The 15,155-nt window shown below is 43.4% G+C and overlaps 1 protein-coding gene across 10 annotated transcripts in view; it reads right to left on the reverse strand.

Annotated features, from left to right (window-relative positions):
• LOC5575057 (collectin-10) overlaps nt 1-15,155 on the reverse strand; it is a 188,147-nt gene that overhangs the window by 160,765 nt on the left and 12,227 nt on the right. For 3 of the 10 annotated variants that reach the window (XR_002500167.1, XM_021843164.1, XM_021843163.1), the window contains exon 2: nt 4,077-4,358. Coding sequence is in view for 3 of the 10 variants with exons in the window: in XM_021843164.1 (XP_021698856.1) it covers nt 4,077-4,158 (82 nt within the window). In the remaining 7 variants the exon portion in view is untranslated. Of the gene's footprint in view, nt 1-4,076; nt 4,917-15,155 lie in introns of those variants that run through there. The other 7 variants (XR_002500168.1, XR_002500166.1, XR_002500165.1 and 4 more) reach the window with 7 other exon arrangements.

Here is a 15,155-nt window from a genome sequence, read left to right on the forward strand (position 1 = left end):
CTTCATTCTCAAATTACGTTGTGGAATCTGAGAGATATCTGTCCAGGATTTTATATGAATTCTGTTCAGAATTCGGACAGAAAACCACTCATGATTATTCGAAACCCTGCTCAGAATACTAAAAAAAATTGTTTTTGAAAATTCTGAGAAATCCTACTTATGGTTTTAAGAGAATTTTGCCAAAGTTTTCCGCAAAATTAATATACAGGATTTTGAAAAAATCAAGACTTTGCAGTGATATTTTAATGAGTAATTTAACTTTTTACCATCGTGTTCTGTTCCAGCTTGATAGACGTTCAATTTTTCTTACCATATATTGAAGAAAATTATAACAAATTGTTCTTGTAATTCATAAAAATATTCCATACTATCTGGTTTGCTCTTGTCCACAGTTGATCAGCAGAAGTTTTCTTGTTTTATTTGGTATGGGGAAAGGAATCTAACTTCAAATATCTAAATAAATGAAAGCTTTAATCGAAAAAAAGTATTCTCGTTTCATTTTGTATGGGGAAAAGCATCTAACTTCAAATTTCTCGTAGATGAAAGCATTAATCGAAAATATTTGGTAGGCGTGATACTCATTATCATCACATACAACCGGTGCCGAATATTTTTTTTCAAAAATAGTTCCCAATTTTGAGAAATAATTAGTTGGATGCTGTTTGCCATACAAATATTTTTCTCGTTACCTTTTAGCGATTTTTCGGGCATAGACACTAGCGCATGTGCGTTACTATGTGGTGAATAGCGAATCAGGCCATGCATATAACTTATTGTTTCTCGTAAGCTAGATTTATGTGCAGAATATTTTTAACGCTTATTAATTTCAAAATAGAATACCGCCCAATTTCCCAGTACTTCAAAAATTCTTAATTGGATCATTTATAAACTTTTATGACATCAAGTAAATTTATAAAAAAAAATTGTTAATAAATCCGATACTGAAATATTAGCTTGTAATTCAATCGAAGGTATGTTCTAACCAAAGATGCTTGAAAGGAAAACGATAAACGACTCTTTGTTTTGCCATGTATTTTACCGGCGACACGCAATTCAAGTAACACTACTGCCATCTGTTGAGTGAAAAGCGCGTAAACATTATTTACGGCTACATTCAAATCATCGTGGAATGAACGCCCATGCGCTAGTGTCTAGGCACGAAAAATGGCTAAAAAGTAACGCGAAAAATATTTGTATGGTGAAAAGCATGTTTGGGAACTATTTCAGGAAAAATATTTGGTACTGGATGTACGTAGTGGTAATGACAATTATGCCTACAACATATTTTTTCGATTAATGCTTTCATTTACGAGAAATTTGAAGTTAGATGCCTTTCCCCATACAAAATAAAACAAGAAAACTTCTGCTGATCAATTTGGACAAGAGCAAAGCAGGTAATTCATTAAGAAACGACGATAAAACAGGAAGAAATCAAAACATACACGACTTTCACAAAATCCGGCTCTTATGAACTAACACAAAATTTGTTTTTACAAAAATGTTGTTTTAACACATGCTAAAAAAAATTGCTCCAGTGCTGATTTCTTCTTATTTTTTACATTTTATGGCATTCAAAGCTGATTGGCAATGTCGAACAACCCCGTGTTAGGTGTGTAGCTTTTTTGAGCGTGAATGTCATAAACGAATACTTATTCATCTGGTGCAGAGTGGATTTAAATAAGAGTGGTGTCAATGTCAAAATTGGAACAGCGGCGAACTGTCAAAGCTGGAACAAGACATCACTCTTGTTTACAGGCACTCTGGTGGGCACTAGGAGAACGTTACGTATTAGTTTGCTTTTGATTCACTAAAGCGGCGCTTTTCATGTCGCCTTAAAAAGACGGGAGTCGGTTATCTTTTTTCTTCTAACCATCTTTGTTCTAACTCTAAATCATTTCTAAGGAAAATCAAAATTGGAATTCTTTAACAAAGTATTCATGTAATCCTTGAAAAATTCCAAAACAAAGCCTTGAAATACAGTGAAAACTCTACGAGTGGATATTGAAGGGACCAACGACTCATGGAAATATCGAGTTATGGAACAGCAATCCTTTGGAAAGCTGTTTCTAGGGACCATCATAGTAACCATTAAATTTTGTTTTTAGTATGGTTCCATAAGTCGATATCGAGTCATGGTACATCGACTCATGGAGGTATCACTGTAGTTTATGGATGAATCTTTGCTTAAATTACTGGAAATAGGAACCTCTGATGAGCTACTTAGAGGTTTTTGGTACCTAGACTATTTTCACTTTATTGACTTTATTGGAGGAAAAATATAAATAATTTTTTACATTATGCCTGCAGAAATTATGAAACTTTTATTGGATGATTTTTAGAGATATATCTATTCAAGCTTCTTAAGAATGATTACGGATTCGAGATTTCAGATAATTTTTTTTCTCAATTTTTACGAAACCCTCGTCGAGAAAATGAATCAAGTCGCATGTTGAACTCCACTTTACCATCTGTAAAACGCTAAAGATTTATGTCGCATTCAAAAGATCAGTATAATATCTATTTATTTATTGTACTACGTCTTCAGTTAAAAAACTCTACAGACTGATGCTTAAAACTGTAAAACATTACGGATGCGACATTTAAAAACATTTTTGGATAGGCCAAATTCATGTAGATGAGCTATTTCATTGACCACTGTCATAAGACATTAAGGTGATTGCCCAATTTAAGAACCGAGGTTTAACATGTGGCCGAAACTGTTTATTGACCAACGCTATTTTCATTAAGAAAATGAAGTTTATGCTTGGTTCCGAGTTCCATACATAATATGAATTGAAATTTTATTTTCTCTTAAGCTGACAAACATCAGCTCTACTACCCTATGTTGAAATTACCGCCTCAATCAAAACAACCGGACACAACGATGATTGAGACTTAGATAATGTCCGAACAAAGCCAAATTTTGTTTATTTATTGTAATTATAAAATTACCACCTTTTCACGTGAAGATTGCCGAAACTTAAACGAGTATTTTTAAACACAGTTCGGAGCCTAATTGATCAAGGCTTTATAATTCCCATATGTTCATTATATGTAATGCATTTGATTCCAGTGCACGAAGTCACACATTCTAAACCGCAACAAATTTAGCTCTACCTAATTCAAACAATCTTTCCTCAATAAAGGAAAAAAGAGCATAACCTTCATTCATAAAACAGAAAACTGCATCCCAATCAAACAAAAAATGTACACGTTTCCACCTTTAGTGACCTTCACGTTGAAATCGAAAGATTCAAACGCACCGACGGCAACGACTACCGAAGCCGCTGCAAAATGCTACATATAGCTCACGCTGACTGGTAGCGCCGGCGTCATAAGTAAATTACACTTTCATTGGGGGTATGTAGACGGACGTCTAGACCAAGGTTACCGGAGGTGGAAAACCATTGACTCATTAGCACCCAAAGAACGCTCGAACCGAAGAAAGTTTCCTTTCCTGATTTGCTGAAATCTATTGCAATCTCGCAGAGGCAACGTCACTCCGAAGAAGTGACGTCGGTCGATCGATCGGCTTTATTGGAATTTGATGTCGCATGGTCCCACGACACCTGTGAGAGATAACGTCGTCGTCGCCAGTCAACTCGATATTATGTAAACACATAATCGGCTTGACCTGGAATTCGAATACTACATGGATTGCAGCCGATCAGTCCCATGTCTGCATTTATCTGCGGTATCTCCAATATGCACCAATGTGCAATCGATAGGTTTGTCGTAGTGCCCAGTCGTCCTTACGAACACATTTAGTTGTTTTTACCTAAAGGGGGGTTTTACGGTGGAAATGTCACTAGCTGACTACTTTTATTTCTTAGAATCCGAAGGACAACTGGGTCAATGTTGGAGATTCCCCACTGTGTTGGTCAACTACGTAGCATATCTGAGTTGGCAAGGATCGTGTGCTATGGTTTAGAGTGCCACCGTTAGAGTCCAAGTTGTGTTGGTGGTTGTGCTTTGGTATATACTAGTCGCAAGTCTTGTTACGTAACATGTGACTCCAGCTGTTCAGGTTTAAATAGATTTCTATAACGAATAAGTAATTGGAGTTTCTGACTCACCTTTCTCTTTGAAACTGAAGCTGCCTGGCTTCTGAGTGGTTGTTATGGAAATGCACAGCAGCAGAACTAGTAAGCGAACCATTTTGTAGCTGTGTTTGTGCGTGGGGTGCGTTAATATGTTAATCAATTGGCTTTTCGGATTTTTGCGCAACTTTCCTTCAATGTGAACAACTATGAGTTGTTGGTTCGATGTCACTATCAAAACGCATGCATCGGTTCACTTTCCCAATCCAACACTATTTGCACTTGATTTACTATCAATTTGAACCTTTCGCTTTCGAGCTAAAAGAAAATAAATCATGAATCACACAATTTTGGCAAATCACAGGGTCTTCTTCCACTACGGCTTGTCTCACTTGGTCAGAGGCACTCACGATACACGTAGTAATTAAATTAACACGCACTACCAAAAGTTAGGTCATCCAATCAAGACGGCATAGAAATTCACCGCACACACACTGAACTTCACCGAAAGATGACCCACAGGTTCAAGCCCTCGTGCGTCCGGTTTTTTGAGTCCCTGAGTGGGGAGTCTACCAAGAGCCAGGACTGTATCGCATCGACGCGGATATTCCACGCTCCTCAGTGCAACTATACGAGCTGAACAGTCAAATTGAATGTCGATGCAAAAATTACGCGCGCGCGCCCAACTTCTTCTCACTTGAACCCAGACTATGGACGGCGGAGACCAAAACTAGCCCAACCTGATCAAGCATCCGTCCTTAGCTTCTACACATGAGATGGCGAGCCTGAGAGAGCGAAAGAGCACACGCTGAGGTCCAGTCCAGTGTCGACAGCGGCTGAGATCTCGAGGTTGGGCGACTGGTGGCTCAGCCGAACGATGGCTTTGACTACTACTAGTATAATTAATACTTTTAGCTCTTGTTTTCTTATATTTTTTTTTTGTTTAAGAGGCTGTGTTTAGTATTCGCATAGCAATCGAAAGTGCTGATCTTAGCTGACCACCCTGGCACGGTGCTGGTCAGATGTTTCGGGATACTGGAGCAGAACTGGCGGAATAGAACATCACGTCAAAAGCCTTTAAGACTTCATATGACTTTATTTTTAAGAGAAAGTTCAAACACAACCAAAGCCAGCAAAATATGTAAAACAGATCTAACTATGAATTGATAAATCTTGAATTTGATAACAATTATTATTATCCTAAAGACGACATCCACATAACATAAGTGGAAATCGAGCTCAAAAAGTGGTACGAAATTCAATATTTGCCTGCTGGTATAAGAACATCGAAATGTCAAAAGACTTATACCCCCAAGTGAGTGTATGATTTCCATTACGTTTTCCAGACAATATGCAAATGTTTTTTTCCAATGCTTAATGATGCAAATAATGTAAAAAATAGTACTGGACATCCAACAGCTTTAATATAAGAAGCATTTGGATATTGCTTAAAAGTCCATTTGGAAACTTGTGAATTTAAAAACTTTGATGATCTCAGACACATAGTTTCGTAATTTCTGAATTGATATAGAGTTCTCATTTAATAAAATTTTGACAATAGCGACTTTGAAGATAATTTTTGGCATTCTATAAAACAATCTCATGGGATCTTGCAACAATCTATTACGGTTTCAAATCAGTTCACAAGTAATCGTACAGTCATTTATTAATATGCACCTTGCAAGATTGTCAGCTTCTACACATTGAAAATAGACCATTTCCGTCAAAAAATTTTATTTGCTCATGAGCTTTCTTTCAATTTACTGAACAAACTTCCCTAAGGAACCCATATCGTTTGAAGCCTCTAACTATTGAAAAACAATGAAAAACTGGCGGCACGACAGTTCGCCCCACGGTCCTCTACATTTTATTTCTCTCCGATTTTTATCAGGCCCCTTTTTCCCCTATGATTTTATCTCCACGTTGTGGTGAATTTTGATCAGCTGTTCCTTTGCGGTCTCCACTCAAGCTTCTGGATTTACTCCAATGATCAAGATTTACTAAGGTGGGGCAGATCATTGATGCGTGACACTAGTCCTCTCTTTTATTCTTTCGCTATTCTTATGCAGAGTAAACAGTGACGTCAGCCGGAAAATAAAAGAAAGAAATAGTGGCACGTATCAATGATTTTCGCCACCTAAGTAAATTCTGAACATTGGTCTCTACTTTGTTGATCTTCGGGTTTGGATGCCTACTTGTTCCTTTTTTGGTAATTGTGATGACTGCAATCCCCACATCCGTCCCGGAAACTACCTTGGTGCTGGTGCTGGCCATTCAAATATCTATATTTGAACATCGGAACCTTAATGTTAATTACATATATATCCCGTTTTATTTTCAAGACCCCCAACAAGTGGAAAAACTATCAAGAAGAGAGAAGTTGCTGTGGTGCTCCAGCTATATAATTTTCGAAGAGGCTCCTACTCTCCTGGTTTTGCGGCCAGTGGAAAATTGGCAAAGAAAAATTTCACTGTATGGCAGCATACCGTCTTTTAAGCTATTTGATCCCAACTTTAAATCCGGAACATTGCCGCTTTTAAGGTTGTAAGAGCTGTTCGAATAATATATAATTTGATTCGGATTCCGCCCCGGCTTCTATGGATATCCGGGAATAAAAATGATACGCTTTCGCGCAGTGAAATCTTCGTAAGCAGTTTGAAGCCGGCCACAAAACCACAAGAGAGCAGGAAGCCATCGCGGATCATCCGGCGCACCACAGCAGCTTCAGGCCATGAGATAAATCGGTCATTTGTTGTGGTCAGGAAGGATTTCAAAGATGAATTTGTCCAGCTACAACGACGGCCATTTTTCGTGGAGATCTTGTGATTTCGGTGCGACTGTTTGAGGGCATAGAAGCAGCACGCTAAACCAGATTCACGCATCGCATGTGTTCGATCTACACAAAATAAAGCAACGAATGCAAAAATGTCTGCATAAGTGAAAAATTTGTGCAAATCGCACTCATCCTATGTATAATACATATACAGTATTGGACAAAACATTTGCAACTTTTTCGATTTTCCATACAAAATGACCAACTTTGGTAAGCAAGATCTCAGTTATTTATGGACCGATTTGAATGAAACTTTCACAGAACATCAGATATAACTTGAATTTCAACATATATTTTTGAATATTTTTTCCAATCACGAGTTTATAAGTAATAACAGTTTGACTGAAGTGTAATTTTCGACGAAAAATTCAAAACTTTTTATCTCAAAATCTGATAGCCCTTCACAAAAACTGTCTTCAGCAAACTTATTCATCTCGTCAAAATCTACAACTTTGCTGAAGATACCATGAAGCTATTCCTTCAATATGTTTAGTTATGTCAATTATAAAAAATCGTCAAAAAATTCACTTTAGTCAAATCGTTACTGCTTTTCAACTTGTGATTGGAAAAATCACTCAAAAATGTGTGTTAAAATTCAAGTTGTGTCTGATATTCTGTGAAAATTTCATTCAAATCGTCCATAAATAACCGAGATATAGTTTATCAAAGTTGGTCATTTTGTATGGAAAACCGAAAAAGTTGCAAATGTTTTGTCCAATACTGTACGTGTTGGCCATTGACTAAATGCAGATCGCTGTAAATGGAACTGTCAGTCATCTTCCGCGTGGCAGCAAACAGTTGACCGTTGGTAAAATGGAAAGTTTTCCGGTATTTTTTCCATCGAATAGCTTAAAGATGGCCGCAAATGCGAAATTTGTTTCCTCATTTGCTTCAGCTTTAGCTATTCAAATAGAAATCAAAAATCTAAAAAACATAAACATTGTCATGTTTTTATAACCAAGAGAAAAGTGGAAGCCAATTCTGCATTTCGAGCGTTCTTTCGCTGTGCGTAATTTACTCTCTAATTTTTGTTTACAAACCCTTGCTCAATAATGAATACAACCTATTTGCACAGGAAACGTGCTGCATGAGAAGAGGCCGATTTTGTGCACCCGGTACTCATCTTTGAGTGGAACAAGTTTAACGTGAGCTTGATAAGCAACAAACCAACGAGCGAATCAATTTTGTTGTTGCTGGATTTGACATTTTGTTGTGTCTACAAACATTCAATGCAGGGTTGTTAAAAGTTTTGGAAAAATCTCCACTTTCTATGCCCATAGGGTTGAAACAACTGTGCCGCACGACAAAATTCACCTCAAATTCCCGAATTTTCAAAAAATTGTAAGAAAATCAGGAGTGCATATAAAAAATATCTAAAAGCGTCAATAATCATTAAAAAAAATCGCCTTTCGAAGAAAAATATAAAAGTTGGGGGTAAGGTCTGACGGAAATGGTCTATTGAAGTTCTTTTATTCGTAGATCTAATTTTCATCATATTTTCCAAATAACAGTAGCTAGCTTTATAAACCAGAATATACTTTTTGGTAAGACTCTATTTGCTTACAAGATAAGGTAAGATATTCATTCTGAGGAAAAATGACCGATATCATGCTCGAAGTTGTTCCAAACGCAGTTGACAGCACATGATCACGAAAATTAGAAAAAAATAATACCTATTTTTGCACTTTATCATTATTTTCATAGGTATAGTAAAATGATTATCAAATGTAGAAGATATTTTTTAATGTACGATGGTTAACATGTAGTGTTCAACATACTTGATTCGTTAAATCATGAAGTTTGATATGTCGCAAGCTCTGCTTCATAACCGGTCCATATATGGCCACTTTCCTGAGGGGACCAGGTGCCTGGAGGACTTCCGGAACGTGGCCAATGTGTCCAAAAACGATATAAATAGTCTCCAATATAATTGGTTCGTGAAATCTTGAAGATTGATATGCCGCAAGCCCTGCTTCATAACCGGCCCATATATGGCCACTTTCCTGAGGGGACCAAGTGCCCGGAAGTCTTCCGGAACGTGGCCAATGTGGCCAAAACCAATTGATATAGTGTTCAACATACTTGATTTGTAAAATCTTGAAGTTTGATATGTCGCAAGCTCTGCTTCATAACCGGTCCATATATGGCCACTCTCCTGAGGGGACCAGGTGCCCGGAGGACTTCCGGAACGTGGCAATGTGGCCAAAATCAATTGATATAGTCTTCAACATACTTGATTCGTTAAATCTTGAAGATTGATATGCCGCAAGCCCTGCTTCATAACCAGTCCGTAAATGGCCACTTCCCCAGGGGAACCAAGTGACCGGAAGACTACCGGAATGCAGTTAAAGTGGCCAGAAAGGCCCAAAGTGGTTTAAAGTGACCTCCTCTTGATAAATCATGAAGAATGACATGTCGAAGTCCAGGTTTCTGAAGCACTTTGTAAGTGGATCAACATCCGGGAAAAAACCTACCCCACTGCACCCCGGAATAACTCCGGAACCATGTGGCCAATATCATATTCTAGATGACATATGGAAACTAGAGAAGTGACCGGTTGCATTGGTGGTAAAATTTTAAAAATCGCTCCAGAAATAACGGAGATATGATTTTTTGAGTCTTTTTACTAATGCTCAAAACGTATCAAGAGAGGATAAGGGTTAATGTACCCGGATAACATGACGATCGACCAACGGCAAGGAACAATGGACTTCTCTCTGGACTGAAAAAAAAGCAACATCGCAGATAACGTCGGATCAGATCCACAAATAGATTTAATCGATAAAGCTGATAAGAATACGGACAATTGAGCTCTCGCCGAGCGGTGTCACGAACACGTGCGCAAATTTCCTTGTTGAAAATACTGCCGATTGATTTTGCTGGGAACAGCTGATCTTTGTTTATATTTTCCACCAGTACTCTTTAAGTAGTGTTGGTGACATGTAACGTGTATGTACATGAGCGTAAAATCCACTATGTACTTAAAAAGAACAACTGTCAAACTTGAATTCGCTCTGGTGATGCCCAAGCTGGCGAATAAGAGCTCAATAAGTTAAGCAAGTGGAGAATAAAAAAAACTTAACCCAGTGGTTGGGAAGTTGCGACACCCAAGTTCAAGCTCAAGTTCAACAAACAATCCGCGGATCCCTGAAAACAGATGTGCCTGATATCACAGTTTGAAAAAAACTGCTAAAAATATCAGAATGCATAAACAGACAGGTAAAGTGTACCAGTTATGGTGGTTTCCTATTCGGCCGTACATATAAATTCAAACGCCTGACATCTCACAAATAAACCACACCACATATGGCTATTCAAAATTTAAAAACTAACAATTTCTCACGTATCTCGGAATAAGGAACCACTATAACATAAACTGGTACACTTACCTTATACTTAGTATTTTTTTTTTTTTTTTTTTTTTTTTTTCCTTCTAAGCAATGGGGGGATAATCTGCTCAACAGACTCCGGACCGAGGTCCGGGAGTGTGGGGTTGGGGACCATTTACTACGTACAAGCAGTAAACAGGACTACACCCCCGACCCACTAAACCATTTCCATTGCCGCCAAACCCTTCGTCTCTCCGGGACCACCAAGAAGGCATTGCTTCGGAGAGGGGCTATTGCACATCGCATCCTCCAGGTTAGCTGCGTAGCCATGCAGCAACGAACATCGATGACACGCTTATGGGGGTCCACCAAGGTAGCATGCTGGCGCATTGCCAGCTTCCCGGGTGGTCCTCACCTCCCGTTGTCCGCTGAAGGCGGGCAGGGTCGACCACTAAGCCCGCGCCCAGCTGCACCGCAGGTATCAAGAACTGATACTGCGGGCTTCGCAATTTGACCTACTGAAGGCTCAGGCCCTATCAGCTAGCACGAGCTGGGATTGCTGACGAAGGGGCCTCCACCTGCCCCGAACAACCAGAGGCTCGTATCCACCCAGTAGGCCGGCGCCACGACAGCAGCGCTACCAGGATGTTCTCCCCGCGGCCACTTAATCGCTGTAAGGGTCGATTTCGACCGTAGGGCACCGGTATGACCTACGTAGCCGACTGCGAACCCTTGGACCACCTGTTGATTAGCGTCTGCACTAGTCACTCCTCGAGTCCACACGCCACCTCCTTTGGAGTTCCGAGACGATGTGGGTGATAGCCGATGAAACGGCATTCCAGCCAAACTCGTCTGCACACATCCTCTGGACCAAATTATCCGGAGTCGTGTCCCGACCGCATGTGGCAAACATGCGGTCACGCATTGTGCGGAAACGCGGGCACACGAACAAAACGTGTTCCGCCGTTTCCTCTAAACCTGCACAAACTGGACATTCGGGAGAACCCGCATGACCGAAACGGTGTAGATATTGTCTAAAGCATCCATGACCCGAAAGGACCTGTGTTAGGTGAAATGTTAGTTCCCCATGGCGCCTATTGACCCAGATATCTAACCTCGGAATCAACCTGTGAGTCCACACTCCCTTGGTGGAACTGTCCCACGCACGCTGCCATTTGACCATGGAGGCCAGTCTGGCAGTCCTGCGTATGCCTCTTGTGCCGCGCATTTCGAAGCACTCTATGTCTTCCATGATAAGGATACCAATAGGCATCATACCGGTGATGACACAAAGTGCATCGTGTGACACGGTACGGTACGCGCTCGCAACCCTCAGGCACATTAGCCTATAAGTACTCTCTAGCTTGCTACGGTAGCTATCGGTACTCAAAGCCGTGCCCCAAGCCGGGCCACCATACCTCAGTATGGACGAGGCGACACTGGCCAGAAGCTTACGCTTGCTGGCGTACACCGCAGAGCTATTGGACATCATCCGGGACAGTGCCACAATAGCTGTGGAGGCTCTCTTGCAGGCATAATCGACATGGCTACCGAAGGTAAGCTTGTCGTCGATCATCACCCCCAAGTGTTTGACGGAGCGCTTCGAAGTGATTGTGCAGTCGCCTACACTGATCACCGCTTGCTGCACCGACTTTCGGTTGTTGACAACAACAGCCTCAGTTTTGTGGTGAGCCAATTCCAGTTTCCTGGAGCTCATCCACTCCTCCACAATTGCGATCGAGTGGGCTGCAGTCAATTCCACTTCTTCGATCGATTCACCGTAGACCTCCAGCGTAATATCGTCGGCAAAGCCAACAATAACCACACCCGCCGGGAATTTTAATCTCAACACCTCGTCGTACATGACATTCCATAACACCGGACCCAGGATGGAACCTTGCGGGACTCCTGAGGTTATGTGAAAGCACTTCCGACCCACCTCTGTGTCATAGACTAATACCCGATTCTGGAAGTAACTTCCGAGAATCTTGTACAGGTACTCGGGTATCCCCAGACGCAGGAGCGCATCAGCAATAGCCGCCCAACTGGCACTATTAAATGCATTCCTTACATCCAGAGTCACTACTGCGCAGTAGCGAATACCCCTCCTCTTACGCTGGAGTGCTATCTCAGCGGTTTTCTTAACCGTCAGAATAGCGTCTACAGTGGACCTCCCTTTCCGGAAGCCGAACTGGTTGCCTGAGAGACCATTTACACCCTCGGTGTACCTCGACAGTCTGTTGAGGATGATCTTCTCGAGCACTTTCCCCACCGTGTCAATCAAGCATATTGGTCTATACGCCGACGGGTCACCGGGTGGTTTCCCCGCCTTTGGCAATAGTACCAGGCTCTGCCTCTTCCACGCATCTGGAAATACTCCCTCGTCCAGGCATATCTGCATAGCAGATCTGAACATACCGGGAGCCTCCAAGATTGCGACTTTGAGGGCCAGGTTTGGAACTCCGTCCGGACCTGGTGCCTTCCCCATGCTTAGGGATTTTGCAATCCCTACAAGTTCCTCATCAGTTACTCTATCCTCATCGCCAGCCCCAATCCCCGGCTGTCCTACAAAAGGAGGCCATGGGCTAGGGTTGTGGCGCGGGAAGAGCCCCTCGATGATCCACTCCAGCATCTGTGGAGATTGCTCCGTAGGAGCAATTGCACCTCTTGTCTTCGCCATTACGATCCTGTAGGCATCACCCCACGGGTTCGCGTTGGCACTCTGACAGAGTCCCTCGAAGCAGGCCTTTTTGCTTGCCCTTATCTCAGACTTCAGCGCGACTTTGGCAGCGGTGAACACCGCCCGTCGTTCTTCACGCTCCTGCTCGGTACGTGCTCGCTGCATCCGTCTCCTGGCCCGTAGGCAGGCACGGCGCAGGTTCGCAATAGCTTGAGTCCACCAGTATGTCGGTGGTCTCCCATTCCTAGGGTGGACTTTTCTAGGCATGGTCGCATCGCATGCACGCGTAAGCACCGCTACCAGTTCGTCCCCGCTTAGGCCGAGTAGGTTACGCTCACGGCGGAGCGCCTCCCTAAGTACTTCATCATTGAAGTACGATGTCTTCCACCTACGAGGGCTCGGCCTTGACCTAGCCGCTTCCTCAACCCGCTGCCTGCTGTTGTTGTAGTCGATACTGTAGCGAACCGCCAGGTGGTCGCTGTGAGTGTAGGCATCGTCTACCCTCCAGTTCGAACTACTCGTTAGGCCAGGACTACAAAAAGTAACGTCGATAATCGACTCCGCTCCGTTACGGCTGAAGGTACTTTTGGCACCAACATTAGCCAGATCGACATCTAGCACGGCCAGTGCCTCTAGCAGGATTTGACCTCGCTGGTTCGTGTTACGGCTTCCCCATTCCACGGCCCAGGCATTGAAGTCACCCGCTATTACAACTGGCCTTCGCCCTGTCAGCGCGGTCGTCATACAGTCCAGCATCTGCGTGAACCGCTCGGTCGACCAACTCGGAGGCGCATAGCAGCTACAGAAGAGGACCCCGTTTACTTTGGCGATCACGAAGCCCTCGTAGGTAGTAGACACCAACTGCTGGACAGGGTATTTACCCGTTGTCCATATCGCCGCCATTTTTCCGGATCCATCCACGACCCAGTTGCCGTTGCCGGCGGGTACTCGGTATGGGTCCGATATGATGGCGATGTCCGTCCCCCACTCAGCAACTGACTGGTACAGCAGTTGCTGAGCTGCGTCACAGTGGTTCAGGTTCAGCTGCGTTACCTGCACTGTGACTTTTCGTTGATGGCTCGTTTGAAGGTCGGGCACCTTGAGCCTCCCGTTGGGTGATTGTTGTTCACGGACTTGCCGGAACAAATCAAGCACTTGGGAGGGTTCTTGCAGCCTAGTGCCTTATGACCTTCCTCACCACAACGCCTGCACAACTTAGTCCTATCAGGGCCTTTACAGCCCCAGGACTTGTGTCCAGGTTCCCTGCACCTAAAGCAGATCACTGGTTGCTCATGTATGTTCAGTGAACATACTGACCAACCAACCTTGATCTTACCTACCTTAGCGGACTTATTTGCGTCTGCCACAGGTAGGTGTACTAAGGCCACCTGAGTACCTGCCGGACCTTTCCGTAGCTGAACGGCGGTGGTGGGCACCTGCACTTCGCACTGTTGCCGCAGTGCCGTGACGAGCTCTTCTGCGTTAGTGATCTCGTCAAGGTTCATCACCTTCAGAGTCACTGACTGCGTCAGAGCCCTCACTTCAACACCAGCGCCAAGGACCTCTTCCGCCAAACTTTTGTAGACGGCGCCCTTGCGCTCCTTGTCGCGCTTAAGCTCGAGGATTATTTCACCTGTACGAGTGCGTCTGACACTGCGTACGTCGGCTCCTAGATCCGCAAGCTTCGCGTCACTGCGCATCGCCTTCAGGACTTCCGAGTACTTGGACTCTTCCGTCTTGATGATGATCGCATCACCCTTTTCGCGCTTGGCACCTACCCTCCTACCTTTCTTAGGTCTGGTATCCCTGCGCTCCTGATTCTCCTGTTTCTTCTTCTTCTTCTTCCTCACTACGGTTGTCCAGGGGGCGTCCCCCCCCCCTGCTCCGCCCTGACCTGTGGTGATGGAGGACCTCTCAAAGGTCGCAACCCCCTGTTCCCATCACTCCGTGAGGGGCCAGCCTTTTCGGGCCCACCCTTCTCGGCTTTCCGGGACGCCTGGCTGGGGTCCGATTTTCCGGCACTTCTGCCGGTTTTCGGGGTCAGTATCCGCCTGGCCTTACGAGCGCCGCCGGGTAGCTCCTCCCCTGACGGCTGCCTCGCGCGCTTCTGCGATTGCTTGCTGTAAGCATTCGCTTCCACGCTTTTGGGGCTGCCCGCGAAAACGAAGGGTTCCGTCTGGGTAGACTTCGGCACCTTCAGTTCCACGGGTTCTGCCGCAGCCACAGTCACCATGGGTTCAGCATGGTTCTGCTTGGCCGCCAACATTGACTTA

Source organism: Aedes aegypti, chromosome 2 (genome assembly GCF_002204515.2).
Source record: "Aedes aegypti strain LVP_AGWG chromosome 2, AaegL5.0 Primary Assembly, whole genome shotgun sequence".
NCBI classification, from domain to species: domain Eukaryota; kingdom Metazoa; phylum Arthropoda; class Insecta; order Diptera; family Culicidae; genus Aedes; species Aedes aegypti.